The sequence below is a fragment of the Chiloscyllium plagiosum genome, unplaced genomic scaffold, assembly GCF_037043375.1.
Source record: "Chiloscyllium plagiosum isolate Xiang-an unplaced genomic scaffold, Cpla_swu_hap1 HiC_scaffold_20, whole genome shotgun sequence".
NCBI classification, from domain to species: domain Eukaryota; kingdom Metazoa; phylum Chordata; class Chondrichthyes; order Orectolobiformes; family Hemiscylliidae; genus Chiloscyllium; species Chiloscyllium plagiosum.
The window spans coordinates 33,434,483-33,451,117 of record NW_028270158.1 but is presented as its reverse complement, the minus strand read 5'-3'; the positions used below and the strand labels follow the sequence as shown (position 1 = coordinate 33,451,117).

The 16,635-nt window shown below is 41.8% G+C and overlaps 1 protein-coding gene across 4 annotated transcripts in view; it reads right to left on the bottom strand.

Annotated features, from left to right (window-relative positions):
- Nucleotides 1-678: 678 nt before the first annotated feature.
- The window catches only part of LOC122560708 (uncharacterized), a 79,184-nt gene continuing 63,227 nt past the window's right edge, over nucleotides 679-16,635 (bottom strand). For 3 of the 4 annotated variants that reach the window (XM_087997792.1, XM_087997794.1, XM_043711654.2), the window contains 4 exons: nucleotides 15,994-16,084; nucleotides 14,929-15,007; nucleotides 14,507-14,586; nucleotides 679-2,414 (listed from right to left, as the gene is read on the bottom strand). In XM_087997792.1, the coding sequence (XP_087853918.1) occupies nucleotides 1,370-2,414; nucleotides 14,507-14,586; nucleotides 14,929-15,007; nucleotides 15,994-16,084 (1,295 nt within the window). In that variant the 3' untranslated portion in view covers nucleotides 679-1,369. The remainder of the gene's footprint in view (nucleotides 2,415-14,506; nucleotides 14,587-14,928; nucleotides 15,008-15,993; nucleotides 16,085-16,635) is intronic. The other variant, XM_087997793.1, reaches the window with a different exon arrangement.

Genomic DNA, 16,635 nt, shown 5'->3' with positions numbered 1-16,635 from the left:
ACAGTCAACCATGCTGCTATGCGTTGCTCTACACGTAGACCAGATTGGGTAAGTATATTTTCTTTTGTTAAGTGAATCAGATGTATTTTCACAACAATTAGCAATAGTTGTTGTGGTTCTGTTCGCTGAGCTGGAAGTTTTTGTTGCAAACGTTTCGTCCCCTGGCTAGGCGACATCATCAGTGCTTGGGAACTTCCTGCGAAGCGCATCTTTGATGTTTCCTCCGGTGTTTATAGTGGGCTGTCCCTGCCGCTTCCAGTTGTCAGTTTCAGCTGTCCGCTGTAGTGGTTGGTATATTGGGTCCAGGTCGATGTGTTTGTTGATGGAGTTTGTGGATGAATGCTATGCCTCTAGGAATTCCCTGGCTGTTCTCTGTCTGGCTTGCCCTATGATAGTAGTGTTGTCCCAGTCGAATTCATGTTGCTTGTTGTCTGCGTGTGTGGCTACCTGGACCCAATATACCAACCACTACAGCGGACAGCTGAAACTGACAACCGGAAGCGGCAGGGACAGACCACTAAAAACACCGGAGGAAACATCAAAGAAGCGCTTCGCAGGAGGCTCCCAAGCACTGATGATGTCGCCTAGCCAGGGGACGAAACGTTTGCAACAAAAACTTCCAGCTCGGCGAACAGAACCACAACAACGAGCATCCGAGCTACAAATCTTCGCACAAACTTTGAATTAGCAAGAGTTTAATGATTTACCAGGTCAGGTCAAATCAGCAGAACAATTGTTAATACATACTTTTCAAATTATGTACATATCTTGTGTTTTCTAATTTAAAGAAAAAACATTGATTGCATTTAGAACATATATTTCAATATACCAACTAACATACCATTGAAAATGTAAATGGTGTGGTACACTTCATTACATTACGTAAAGTAAGATAACATTAAAAAGTAATCACAGCAGTGTTGATCAGCATATTTGTTTATGAACAGCTCTCCTGGAATCCTATTACTCTTCAATAAAGGACCCTTCATTGGATTACTAATCATTATAATAATGTTTGGATGTGTATATTAAGAGCATATAACACACCAATATTCAGCACTTTTTCCGTTCTCATTGAGCTGGATGTACAGTACTAATCAAGAAATTTTCCTGTACATATTTGAGGAATTCTTCACATCACCTTGTCTTTAACTCTATTCCCTAATCTTCTTGTTTTTATTAGTGTATTTTCTGCAAAGTATGTATGGTCCTGTGTTGTATTTGCCTTTTTTAAACTTTGAGATAATTGATGAATAAAGTAAAAAGAATTGAAGCATGCTACTATTACTGCTATACTTTGTCCGTAGATGTGTGTCTTTATCTTTCTCAAGATTTAGAAGTGTTCAGTAAAGCCCAACTATTCATCCTTTCAACCCTCGAGTATGTTGTCCCTTTGTATAACTGTGACATTATCATTAACATATGCATGCTTGGTTAGGGGATGGATTGACTCCACTCCCTGTATCTTATCTTTTGCTTGCACATTTAGTAACGACAGTTTCATATAGGGTGTCAGCTCATTCAGAGCCAGCTCAGAGTCCTCTGGGACCACAATGTATTTCATCCGGGTCTTTTCCAATGTATTTCCTGGATGGACTGACTCTGCTTGACCAACATCCCCCTGTTTCATTGTGCCCAAGACTGGCTCCTGTTTCAGGCAGCAGTCCTGTGAGGTCATGAGATGTGGGTTGAAGTCAGACTCTGTTGTGCTGGACATCCTGTGAATTGAGACTGGATGCCACCACTGTGTCTGTGCATTCAAATGCAAGGCTGAAGACTGGAGGCTTTCAGGGAACATCGGGAAGGGGTCTATTGGGAAGTGAGTCCCATCATCCAGTGTGAAGTCACATGATGTGTTGTGAACTTTATCCCATTCACAATTTGGCATCATGTTGTTGATTGACTTGAATGTAAGTTTATCAGAAGACAGATAGTCAGATGACTCAATTTCACTAGACTCCAGTTGGGTCTCTGAGTTCTGTTTCTCTCCAGTTTGTGTTACTTTGGTCCAGGGTGCAGAGACACAATTGCTGAAAGATTTATAACCAACTTCATCAGAAGATCCAGTTGCCATACTGTTAGCACCTGGGCAAACTGAGTAGGTACTTAGTTTGAGTGGGGAGTCTCTGTCTTCATTTACAGTGAAGGGGTGGTACTTGTCTTCTTCTTGGTCTTTCATGACACTTTTGAATAAGGAGTAATCCGGACCTTCGGAGGTGGAAAAAGGCAAATCCTCAAAGGGCAACGAGAAAGAGGTCAAGGGGTTTTTCAGGACTGGGAAATTGAAACCTGGAAAATGAGGGAAGGGGAATTTTTCATTGGAATCGGAGACCTCCATCAAGGGTTGAAAGACTGGGATGTTCATGGTGCAAAGCTTGTCATCAACACTTTCAATCCTGTTCTTCTCTCCAAAACTAGATCAAGGAAAAAAACAAAGATGTAAAATTTCTAACACAAAAGTGTATTTTGACATTAAACTATTTGATTAATTTCCTAGATTATGAGATATAGTTCTCCCCCTTACCTGGCAGGTACAGGAATGATTGTATAACTCCAAGTTCTCCAAGCCTTTCCAACTAGGTATAGGAATTGAACTGCTCACTAATCCAGCACCTCACTGAATCAACATCTGTACTTCTCCCAATTTGACAAATCACTTTGACAAAGTTATTGTTGAAGCCTTTTTAAAAATTCTTTCATGGGATGTGGATGTCACTGCCAGGCTATCAACTATTGTCCATTTCTAATTGCCCCCAACAAAGTGACGAGCTATCTGCTGTAGATATTCCACATGATATTAGTAAGACTTCCAGGAATTTGAGTCAGTGCTACTGAAGTGATGATGCACGACTTGCAATGGAAATTGCAGGGCATGATGTTCCTATATCTCAGCTACTTCTACAAGGTGGAGATCACGGGTTTAGATTAGATTAGATTAGATTCCCTCCACTATCGAAACAGGCCCTTCGGCCTAACAAGTCCACGCAGTCCCTCCAAAGAGTAACCCACCCAGACCCATTCCCCTAACTAATACAACTAACACTATGGGCAATTTAGCATGGCCAATTCACCTAATCTGCACATTTTTGGATTGTGGGAGGAAACCGAAGCACCCAGAGGAAACCCACACAGACACAGGGAGAATGTGGAAACTCCACACAGACAGTCGCCCAAGGGAGAAACAAACCCGTGTCTCTGGCTCTGTGAGGCAACAGTGCTAACCACTGAACTACCGTGCCGCCCCTTTGCTGTTGATGGACCCTTGGTGAGTAGTTACAGATCATTTGCATATAGAAGCATACTGGGTGTTTCTGTGCATTGGTGGTGGAGAGAATGAATTTGTAGATAAGTGGATGGTATGTCAATCGACATTGCCCTGGATGCTATTGAGCATTTGAGTGTTATTGTTGAGACTAAACTCTTTCAAATAAAGGAGAAAGTTCATCACACTCCTGACTTGTGCATTGCAGATGGTGAACAGACTTTGGGGAGACAGGAAATTAGTTACTCATGAAAGGATTCGTAGCCTTTGACCCAATATTTATTTAAGCTACAGTACTTATATGGCTCATGTAGTTGAGTTTTTGGTCAATGGTAATCCCCAGCATGTTGATAAATGAGGAACTCAGCTACAGCACTGACTATCAAGGAGCTGTGGCTATGTTTACTGTTGTTGGAGGAGACCATTGCTTGTTCCTTGCATGGTATGAATGTACCTTGCTACTTTTCAGCCTAAGTTTGGGTTTAGCACAAGTCTTGCAGCACGTGACACAGAATGCTTCAGTATGCGAGGAGCTGCAAATTTATTTATTTTTATTCATTAATGGAATTTGGGTATTGCTGGCAGGCCAGCACTTATTGCCCATCCCTAGTTTCCAATGAGAAGATGGAACTTAGCTGCTTTCATGAACCGCTGAAGTTCATTTGCTATTAGTAGACCCATAATACCATTACAAAATTCCAGCATTCTGTCCCAGGCACAGTGAAGGATTGGTGATATATTTCCAGAGTAGAATGGTGAGTGGCTTGGAGGAGAACTTGCAGTTGGTGGTGTTCCAATGTATTTGCTGCCCTTGTCCTTCTAAATGTTTGTGGTTCTGAACTTTGTTCAATCATCAGCTAACAACCAAACTTCTAACAATATGATGCAAGAAAGGTATTGATGAAGTAGATGAAGATGGTTGGGTGTAGGACATTCCTGTGAGGAACTCTTGCAATGATGTCATGTGATCAAGGGGAGTAATCTCTAACAACCACAAAATCTTTATTTGTGCTAGGTATGACTCCAACTAGTGGAGAATCTTTGCCCTGTTGGAGTAAAGACCTCTTCCAGGCTGCGTTGGTAAGGAGCTCCAAATAAAGATCAATTTATGCTGTTGAACACGTGACTCGGACTTCTCTTTAAAATCCCTCTCCAAAAATCCAATTCACATTGACTTCACTTTTGCCAAGACTGCTTGATATGAGCAAAGAACAAGAAGGGGCCATTCAATCCTTTGAGCCTGCTCCACCATTCAAGCTGATCTGATTTCAACCTCAACTTTACATTCCTACATATCCCCAAGAAGTTTCCCTCCCCTTGGTATCAGAATCTACCTACCTCTGTGTATTGATTGTAATGAGGTCAGCCAGCTGGACTCATAACGCTTCAGATCCCTGATTGGACCAGATTAACTGCCCAATCAGGGAGTCCTGACTGACAGATAACAAGAGGATGTGTTCTGTGTCTCACACCTGCACACACACAACATGGGTGCTGGGGAAAAAATAAGCACTACCGCACTTAGGTGGTAGTGTGGGGGTTAAATAAAAAGAAAAAAAAAAGAAAAAAAAAACAAGAGGAGTGTTGGGAGGCAATGACCTAGTGGCATTATCATTGGACTGTTGATCCAGAGACCCGTGTTTAAATCCTGCCTCAGCAGGTGGTGAATTTTGAATTCAATAAATAACTCGAGCTAAGGGCATAATGGTGACCGCGAATCAGGAAAAGCCCATTTGGATCACTAATGTCTTTTAAAAGCAGGGAGTGGAGTGTATTATTTACCCCTCCAATTCTATTTTGATTTAACCCCTTCCCTCCCCTTCATTGTTTGATCACGCAGCATTGCCCTTTGATGTGAAGGGCAGTGCTTGTCACTGGCTACTTGGGTGTTTCTTTTCTTCCTGGTGGCGGAAACTGAATAAAGATTTGTACACCTTGTGTCTCTCACTGTGTCCCACACGTGCACACACACAACATGGGTGCTGGGGGAAAAATAAGCACTACCGCAGTTAGGTGGTAATGTGGGGGTCTAAAAGAAGGAAAATTAAAAAAAAGAAAAAAAAAAACAAGAGTGTCAGACATCCTGCTCACTGACCGAGCTGGCTCTGAGGGAACTGGATCAGTGCCAAGGACTTTCTGCGACTTGGTGACAGGATGCCAGTCTCTGTGGAGTTATTTCAGTGGCAACAAGACTAAAGCATGCTCCTGAAGAAATTTGCTGGTAACAGTTGACTTTGAGTTGGGGTGAGCATTTCTGGCATCATGCTGTTATTTGGGAAGCTTGACTCATTAAATCTGGCCATTGAGGAATGGTCTCAGTATGTGGAAAGGACACATTACTTTTTCTGGGCAAATGGCATTGGGGCAGATGAAAAACAGTTAGCAATTCTCATTGTGGACCCATAGCTTTTTCAGTTATTAGGAGGCCAACATTCTCTGAAGTACCAAATACTAAAGCTTAAATTCCTGTATAGTGCCATCAGGTTCAAGAACAGCTTGTTGCCCGCTGTTATTAGACTTCTGAATGGACCTGTCAAATTTCAAATATAATGTTGATCTTGCTTTTCTCTTTCCAGCCGTAACTTTCTATTCCTTGCTGTGTTCCATCAACCTATGATCTTTGTACGCTATGATCTGCCTATACTGTACGCAAAATGAAAACCTTTCACTGTACCTAGGTATATGTGACAATAATAAATCAAATCAAAAAACCTTTCAAGAGTTGACAGACTTAGTTAAGGAATATTGTGACCTCAAGCCTCCTCTAATGCTGAGATGCCATTGGTTTTACTTGGAAATCCAAAAACCAGCGAATCCATATTGGGATTTTTGACTAGATTAAGAGGACTGGCAGACACATGTGACTTTGGTTTAATCCTGAATCAGATGCTGTGAAACTGTTTGATATGTGGAATTAATTATATAACCATGCAAAAGTGATGACAAGTTGAAGCCCAATTGGACTTCAAACTGGCACTACAATTGTTTCATTAGAAAATAGAGCAAGTGGAGCACATGAGTTGCAGGGAATTCTGATCGAAGTGGATATCATTGCCAGTCCAACTGAGCTTTGGGAACACCACTTGAGTGAAGGCACTTGCATAGCCTCACTCCAGACATATCCTGAACAGAGGGACTCTATCAGCCAACAGCAAAATAAAATCCCAAAACAAAACCAAGCCTTAGCCAAATGATTAAAAGTTTCTTCAGGATCCAGGCTAGTAAGCCATTGTAGTTGCTGCTGGTATGCGGTCTTGAGACAGCAAAACAGTCCCACTAGACCTAAATTTGAGTAAGGGAACTCATAAGCCAGTATCGAGGGAATGTCCACCCTGGAAACTGTGTGGTTTGGAACAGTTATATTGCTTAGCAACATCCAAATCAGAATTAATCAAAATAAATGTCTGGTTAAATGGTCATCCAGTTCTAATCGAGGTTGATACTGGCACGGCAATTCCAGTGATTGCAGACCAGTCTTTAACAAAATTCACTCAGGACTCTAACCCTTAGGTTTGCACAAGACCCCGGTTAGACCGTGAACCTATACTGGGGAATCTTTACAGATTAAGGGTATATCTTCAATTCTGGTCTCTTATGAGAAGCAGTTACCACTCATTGTCGTAAAAGGGCCAGGCACAAGTTTGATGGGGTGAAATTGGTTGAGAAAGATTCACCGAGATTGGTTCAACAATTAGGAAATGGTTGTCTGAGTGAAGTCCTAATTAAATACCTGGATGTTCTTCAGGAAGGTCTAGGGACTATCAAAAGAACGGAAACCATTTTGTATGTTGACCAAGCATTTCCACAATTCTGCAAGGCCCGCTCAGTGCCATTTGCCCTATTGGCAAAAGTAGAGGCAGACATCAGAAGGTTGGAAGACGAGGGAATCGTCAAACCAGTCCAGTTTGTGGAATGGACAGTACTTATTTGTCTGAACTTGTTCGACTAGTTCATCTGTTTTGTTTTGAATGCTATCTGCATTCAAATACTGCGGCTTAGATTTTATTCTTTTATTAATTTTGTAACCTCTGGTCTGCTGATTTGTTCTTATATTCCCTGTAAGCTTTGAGTGCTTACCTTAAGCTTAAAAAAGATTTCCCTAAGAAGAGAAAGGATATGAGGGGCAACGTTTTTAAAGAGTGGGTTGCATGTGAAATGGTCTGCCAGAGGAAGTGGTAGATGCAGGTACGGTTACAACGTTTGGATAAGTCAATGATAAGGAAAGGTTTGGATATGGGCCAAACGCAGGCAAACAAGACTAGTTTAGTTTGGAATGGTCATTGTGGACTAGTTGGACCAAAGGATCTATTCCCATACTGTATGATTCTATGACTCTATTTGCATTTGGTTGTGATTGTTTATCATTTCTCACATTAATTCCTTCCTCTGTTGCATTTTCCCTACTCTTTGTTTCATCACAACTTCCCAAATTTGGGCCCTTCTCCCATATCAGTCTTTCAGCCACGCATTTCTCTCTCTAATCTTGTTTACCCTATGCCAGTTTGCACATGGTTCAGGAAGTAATTAAGAGATTATTACCTTAAAGGTACCACTTCTTGATTGGGCACCTCGCTCCTTATACTGATGATACAGAACAACTTCCCTGTTCTACCTACGTCATTGCTGTCCATATTTGATCCTGACAACTGGATCCTCCTCCCCCCCCCACTGCAATGGCTTCTCCAGCACAGAGAAGATATCCTGAACCCTGGCACTGGGCAGAAATGTAGCTATCTGGACTCACAATGCCTCTTGCTGAGATAATTGTATCATCGATAGCCATGGATGAGGCGCTGGAAGACTGGAGGGTTGCTAATATGATGCCATTATTTAAGACAGGTGGTAAGAAAAAGCCAGGGAACTATAGACCAGTGAGCTTGATGTCAATGGTGAATAAACTGTAGGAAAGGATTCTGAGGGACAGGACTTACATGCATTTGGAAGGCAAGGACTGATTAGGGACTGTCAGCATGGTTTTGTGTGTGGGTAATCATGTTTCATGTAACTTGATTGAGTTTTTTGAAGAAGTGACAAAGAAGATTGGTGAAAGCAGAGCAGTGGATGTTGTCTATATGGACTTCAGTAAGGAGTTTTGCCATCCATTCCAATTGTGTGATGATATCAAGGGATGTTACTTCCACTTTCACACTCAGTTGTTTTCTCAATGTTGGAACAAGAATGTAATAAGATCAGGAAAAAGCAGTCCTTGCTAAACACAAGCCCTGCATCAATGAGCAGATTACTACTGTGTAGGCACAACTTAATACCACTATCAATGTATCCTTCCATCACTTTACTGATGATTGGCAGAAGACTGATGGGTAGATATTTGACCAGATTAGATTCCTTCTGTATTTCTGTGAAATGGCCATAACAATGCACTTTCCACATTGTTTGGTAGATGCCAGTGTTGCAGCTGTATTAGAACAGCTTGGCTAGGGGTGTGGCTAGTTCTAGAGCATAAGTCTTCAGTAAAACTGATGGAATGTTGTCAAGGTCTAAAGCCTTTGCATTGCTTGTGCTATCAGCCATTCCTTGATATCATGAGAACTGAATCAAATTGGCTGTAATGTTGGGAACCTCAGGAAGAGTCCAAAGTGGATTATTCACCAGCACGTCTGGCTGAAGATGGTTGCAAATGTTTCTGCCTTGACTCTTGCACAGGTCTGCCAGGTACTGTCTTTATTGAGGATGAGGATGTTTGTGGAGTCTTCTCCTCCTGCAAATTGTTTCATTTGCCCACCATCATTCACAGAATATGTGGCAAGATTTCAGAGCTCTAAGCTAATCCTTTACTTATGGAAATGTTTAGCTCTGCAGATTGCAATTTGTTTCCACCATTTGGCAAACAAGTATTCTTGTTCTATAGCTTTATTAGGTTGATCCCTCCGTCTTAAGTATGCTTAATGGTATCCCTGGCGCACCCTCCTATACTCTTCATTGAACCTGTATTTGATCATAATGATAAAATGAGGGATATGCTGGGGCATGAGGTTACAGATTATGGCTGGTTATACATACTGAGTGTTTGCACCTAACATGATTTATTTCAATTAGAGTGCTTCAGTCTAGAAAGGAAGGAATTATTCATCCTTAGTTGGATTGAACCCAAAGGTGAAAGGACAAAAAGGTGAAAGAACTAGACCAATTTGCAATTAGAGCTGAAGGTCTAAACTTTTTATGGGTTGTTCTCATTTGCTGACAAACAGATTTATTCATATCTACAGAACCTGCCAAATGCAGGACCTCTACCAGAAAGACAAGAGCAGAACGTGTATTGGGAAGACCACTATTCTCAGGCCCACCTGCATGTCACACTCCATTTTGATTTGGAACAATATTGCCTATTGCCTTCATTTATTATCATGGGTCAAAATACTGGAATTTCTTCTCTAACGACGTTATATGTGTACCTACAGTTCATGGACTGCAGCAGTTCACTATCTCACTACCAGCTTCTGAAGGGCGACCAGGTGTGGGCAATACATGCTGGCCTGGCTGCAGCATACACATTACAGGAATGAAGATTAAAGAATAGCACATGAGAGATGTAAAGCTCTAACCTTCAGCTCTGTTCTTCCCCCACAGCTCCTGAACAAACAAAGTTTTAGCAGAAAACATTTGCATGCAGACAATGTCCCTATATTTATCGAGGAACTGTTATGCAAAGCTTATGATGCTTGTGTACACTCAGTGTCATAGTCAAATAATATCAACAAGATTAGGTGATAGCTATCCAAAAATAGATGCACCCCACAGACTGAAGTCTAATGAAATGGAAATGAGACCTCAGCTTCTAATTGTTACTTTTTCACAAACTGAGGATAAAGAACAAAGAACAAAGACAATTACAGCACAGGAACAGGCCCTTCAGCCCTCCAAGCCAGCGCTGATCCAGATCCTTTGGCTAAACCTGCTGCCTATTTTCTAAAGATCTGTATCTCTTTGCTCCCTGCGCATTCATGTATGTCTAGGTACATCTTAAATGACGCTATCGTTCCCGCCTCTGCCACCTCCACTGGCAATGCATTCCAGGTCCCCACCACCCTGGTGTAAAGAGCTTTCCACACATATCTCCCCTAAACCCCTCTTACTTTGAACTCATGATCCCTAGTAATTAAGTTCTGCAGTCAGGGAATAAGCTGTAGACCTCAATCAGGTCCCCCCTCCACCTTCGTCTTTCTAATGAAAATAATCCTAATCTATTCAACCTCTCTTCATAGCTTGAGCCCTCCATACCAGGCAACATCCTGGTGAACCTCCTCTGCACCCTCTCCAAGCATCCACATTCTTCTGGTAATGTGCTGACCAGAATTGTACACAGTATTCCAAATGCGGCCGAACCAAAGTCCTATACAACCGTAACATGACGTGCCAACTCCTGTACTCAATACCTATCTGATGAAGGAAAGCATGCCATATGTCTTCTTGACCATTTTATTGACCTGCATTGCCACCTTCAATGAACCTGAAAACCCAGATCTCTCTGTACATCAATTTTCCGCAGGACTTTTCCATTTACTGTATAGTTCACTCTTGAATTGCATCTTCCAAAATGCATCACATCGCATTTGCCTGAATTGAACTCCCTCTGCCATTTCTCTGCCCATCTCTCCAATCTATTTATATTCTGTTGTATTCTCAGACAGTTCCCTTCCCTATATGTTACACCACCAATCTTAGTGTTATCTGCAAACTTCTTAATCAGGCAACTGATGCCTTCCTCCAAGTCATTTATATATATCACAAACAGCAGAGTTCCCAGCACGGATCCCTGTGGAACACCACTGGTCAAAGTCTCCATTTTGAGAAACTCTCTTCCACTATTACTCTCTGTCTCCTGTTGCCCAGCCAGTTCTCTATCCATCTAGCTAGAATACCCTGGACCCCATGAAATTTCACCTTCTCCATCAGCCTGCCATGGGGAACCTTGTCAAATGCCTTACTAAAGTCCATGTATATGACATCTACAAGTCTTCCCTCATTAATCAACTTTGTCACCTCTTCAAAGAGTTCTATTAAGTTTATAAGACATGACATTCCCCTCACAAAACCATGCTGCCCATTACTGATAAGCCCATTTTCTTCTAAATGGAAATAGACCCTATCCCTCAGTATCTTCTCCACTGACACCAGGCTCACTGATCTGTAATTACCTGGTGTATCCCTGCTGCCCTTCTTGAACAAGGGGACAATATTAGCAATTCTCCAGTCCTCCGGGACCTCAGCTGTGTTCAAGGATGCTGCAAAGATATCTGTTAAAGCCCCAGCTATTTCCTCTCTCACTTCCCTCAGTAACCTGGGGTAGATCACATCTGGACCTGGGAACTTGTCCACCTTAATGCCTTTTAGAAGATGTAAAGCTTCCTCCCTCTTTATGCTGACTTGACCTAGAGTACTCAAAGATTTATCCCTAACCTCAACATCCGTCACGTCCCTCTCCTCAGTGAATACCAATGCAAAGTACTTGTTAGGAATCTCACCCATTTGCTCTGACTCCATGCATACCTTTCCTCATTTGTCCTTGAGTGGGCCAACCCTTTCTCTAGTTACCCTTTTGCTCCTTCTATGTGAAAAAAAGCTTTGGGATTTTCCTTAACCCTATTTGTTAAAGATATCTCATCACCCCTTTTAGCCCTCTTAATTCCTCACTTCAGATTGGTCCTACATTCCCGATATTCTTCCAAAGCTTGGTCTGTCTTCAGTTGCCTAGACCTTATGTATGCATCCTTTTTTCCTCTTAGCTAGTCTCCCAATTTCACCTGTCATCCATGGTTCCTTAACCTTGCCATTTCGATCCCTCATTTTCACAGGAACATATCTCTCCTGAACTCTAATCAACCTCTCTTTAAAAGCCTCCCACATATCAAATGTGAATTTACCTTCAAACAGCTGCTCCCAATCTACATTCCCCAGCTCCTGCCGAATGTTGGTACCGTTGGCCTTCCCTCAATTTAGCACTCTTCCTTTAGAACCACTCTCATCTTTGTCCATAGGTATTCTAAAACTCATGGAATTGTGATCACTATTCCCAAAGTAATCCCCTATTGAAACATTAACCACCTGGCCAGGCTCATTTCCCAACATAAGGTCCAGTATGACCCCTTCCCAAGTTGGTCTATTTACATACTCCTCTAGAAAACCCTTCTGGATGCTCCTTACAAATTCTGCTCCATCTAGACCTCTAACACTGAGTGAATCCCAGTCAATGTTAGGAAAATTAAGATCTCCTATCACTGCTACCCTGTTGCTCCTACATCTTTCCATGATCTGTTTACATATTTGCACCTCTACCTCATGTTTACTGTTGGGAGGCCTGTAGTATAGCCCCAACACTGTTACCGCACCCTTCCTATTTCTGAGCTCTGCCTGTATTGCCTCACTGCTTGAGTCTTCCATAGTGCCCTCCTTCAGCACAGCTGTGATATCCTCTCTGACCAGTAGTGCAACTCCTCCACCCCTTTTAGCTCCCACTCTATCCCGCCTGAAACATCGATATCCTGGGATATTAGCTGCCAATTATGCCCTTCCCTCATCCAAGTGTCAGTAATAGCAATAACATCATGCTCCCAGGTACTGGTCCAAGCCCTAAGTTCATTCGCCTTACCGACTATACTTCCTGCATTAAAACAAATACACCCCAGACCACTAGTCCCTTTGAATTCATCATCAGCTCCCTGCCTCCTCTTCCCCTTAGTCACGCTGACTTCACTATCTAGTTCCTTATGGGTTTTAGTTACTGCTTCCTTTCTGTCCTCTAACCTCATTTGGTACCCAACCCCTACCACATTAGTTTAAACCCTCCCCAACAGCGTTAGCAAAAGCACCCACGAAGGATATCTTTAAATGCTTTATCACTGGCGAGGTAGTTCTGAAAATGTTATCGTTGTTTTAATGTAGGAGACACAGTAGCAGATGGCTAGATCTTACAAACAGGTAAAGTCATCATAGTCTTACCAAACTATGTGTAGAGAGAGAGAGATGATTGCTGATGGTTTAACCTGATGGTCACTGTACCTCCATCAAGGGGAGAGGTTAATAGAATCATGGACTCCCTGCTGCGCAGATAGAGGCCATTCAGCACATCATGTCTGCACCAACTCTCTGAAGAGCATCCCACCCAGACCGCACTCTATCCCCATATTTACCATGACTAAGCCACCTAACCTGCTTATCTTTGGACTGTGGAAGGAAACTGGAGCACCTGGTGGAAACCCATGCAGACATGGGGAGAAACTCCACACAGACAGTCACCCAATGCTGCAATCAAACCTGGTTCCCTGGTAGTCTGAGGCAGTAGTGCTAACCACCCAAGGACATTCCTTCATGGTCACCTCAGCCAATGCAAGAATTGAACTCATGACGTTGCATCCCTTTGCCGTGCAAACCAGCCATTCAGCCAACTGGGCTAACTGCCCAGCTGTTTGACAATGACCAGGTACTCTGTTTTACTGATGTTGCTCAAGGGACAAATATTTGACTAGGACAGTAGGAGAACTTTGTGGCTCTTGTATGATAACGTGGATTCCTTTGCACCCCTCATGAAAGAGCAGACATGTCCTCGGTTTGTCAGTTCAGCAAAAAAAAAGCATCTCCAATAGTGCATACTTCCCAAATACTGCTAAGTATTATCAGTCCAGATTATATAGTCAAATCTGCAACATGGGTTGTTAACCTATAGCTCTCTAACTCAGGGCTGAGTGTTACCATTGAAAGATAGCTGACACCAACAACAAGGGAAAAATAAGTTTGTAAAGAGTACGAGGGAAGGCTAAGTAAATCAGAGATCTTGATGTTAAGAGTCTGTGGATTGAACTTCGAAGAAATGATTGAAAGAGGAGAAGGTATTTGTGATTCTGAGATTCAGTATAAAATTAATTTAAACAGCAGGTAACGTGATGAATCTTGATTTCAATGCAGAGAAAAGGGATAATGTGTCAAACAGGAAAACTTACACCCCCAAAAAAAGCTCTAAAGAGGATTTCAGAGGGGTGATATCAATAGCAAGATCAATAAGAATGACGGTGATGGCAAGTGTGAAATTAGAAGTGCCAAACAGATCACTAACTGGACAAGCCTTTAATGCTTCCTGGGATAATCCAACTCAAAGCCATTTTGATGAGTTAAGTGATGTACATCAGATACCAATTTATAAGAATCTTCATGTGATTCTATTAAGGTAATTTGAATAGATTGCAAACTCAACAGCAGTTTGATTAATCACATAAAGCTAACCCTACTCACCATGGGAGTTCATTGGTGCACGAAACCTTCTCCACTTTGCAGTCATCAAGCATGTTATCGCTGAAAACATGTCCATTCTTCTGTTTTAGAAAAGAAAAACTGTTTAATCTCAAAGATTGCAATAATTGGAGAAGATACAAATTTAAACTGTACTGCATTTTTCTCTTATCATTTAACAGCAAATACATTATTTTGTTATTAATCTCATTATTTCATTATTAAATTATGGCCTAGAGTACACAGAATGTTCCTCTCATTGATTCTAAGCTCTAAAGAGCTGTTCTTTAATTCTTCCTCACTAATGCATTTTTAACTAATGTTAGTGAAGGAAGGGTTGGAGCTGTTGTATGTATAGTGATTATGTGTCTAATGAGAAGAACTGGCATTTCATAGTAAGAAAAAGTAAATATATTATTTAATACCTGCAACATGTCAAATTTTTCCTTAGATAGAGCACTCTTTTGAGGTCTGGGAATATTCTCCCACCAATTCTTCTTTACACTGTGGAGAACAGAAAAGATATTTATCAGGAAATCTCTGTGCAACAGCCACGATCTCATACTTCCTTGCACAGTGCATGGTCTGTCTCATCCAGTACCACAGACAAAACTGAATGTCATAATGATGTCCAACATGAAAGGACATGGAGAATGAGGATGAACCAATGATATCCTGCCCTTTAGCACTTCTTGGTACCCATGGCTGAAGTGGCATTAGTGGAAGCCAATTTGCATAACAGTGAACTGAAATCAACACTTACAAATTAATGCTTTAAACATTTCCACACAGATAAAGCAATTTCCGTTGGGGATAGTGAGGGCAGGGATTGGGTGGCAAACTGATTTGTCCACATTTGCCAAGCAATCCATCAGGGCTAATGGTAATTTCCCTGACTTAGATCAGCTCATGGAGAAAGTGAGGACTGCAGATACTGGAGATCAGAATCAAAATGTGTTGTGCTGGAAAAGCACAGTCAGTCAGGCAGCATCCGAGGACCATCCGAGGAGCAGGAGAGTTGACGTTTCAAGCCTAAGCTCTTCATAAAGAATGTGATGAAGAGCTTATGCTCAAAACATTGACTGTCCTGCACATTGGATGCTGCCTGACCTGCTGTGCTTTTCCAGCACCGCACTTTTTGACTTAGATCAGCTCGTGCTGTAGACAGAATCTGCCAGATCCAGTGGACATTGTGAAGGACTAATCCATCGTATTTCTGCTATGTGGTGGTTGAAAGGACAGTGTAGAGGGTTGCTCTGTATCTAATGTTTGACGTACCTGCTCCATGATTGTTTGATAGGAGCGGTGTAGAGCAAGCTTTACTCTGTATTTAACCCCATCATGTGTCTGCATGGGAGTCTTTCATGGGACAATATGGAGAGAATTTTATTCTGGATCTAAGCCCTTCTATAGTTGCTCTGGGAGTGTTTGTTGGGACCGTGAAGAGACAACATTATTTTGTATATTCAGTTTGAAAAAGGTAGACTTACAATTTGAAACCGAAGAAGCAGATAGCCACAGGTAGAGGGACGATGATACACACGAAGACAATTAATGCAGTTGAAATTAAGTCAGAGGAATCTGAATGGTAAAGAAAATAACTAAAATGTAGTCAAAAAAATTCACTGTGAAGGATTTGGTTCTGAAAAACACTGAGAAAATGAAAATAAAACCGACTTGTAACCTGGCTTTCTCACACCACCTAACTCCACTGCTGTACAAAAGAGAGTCTTATTTGCCTTGACAAGTCAGGAAATGCATTATCTCGACTGTTTTCAAGGAATTGATAGCAGTTATTGGAAATTGTTTAACATTTTCCTCTGTGACTCACAGCCTGCATTTTCAAACAGGTTTGCGCAGGTCTGAAAATTTCTCCGATTACAACTGAAAACATTATTCCTTGATAATGCCCTGGAACAAGACAGTGGTGCTGCTGACATTGTTGTGTACCCACATGGGACTGGAGTAGCATGTTTGTGCTGCTGAGGTGTGCTAATCCCTTACTGTCCCTTTCACAACCTTATGTTCAACTTGTTCTGAAATGTCAAAACATGCCCAGGATATGCTGTGCTCTTCATTTGCAGGTGGATTTGTGATCCTGTCAAAATTGACCTCTGATTCCACCTTGAAGG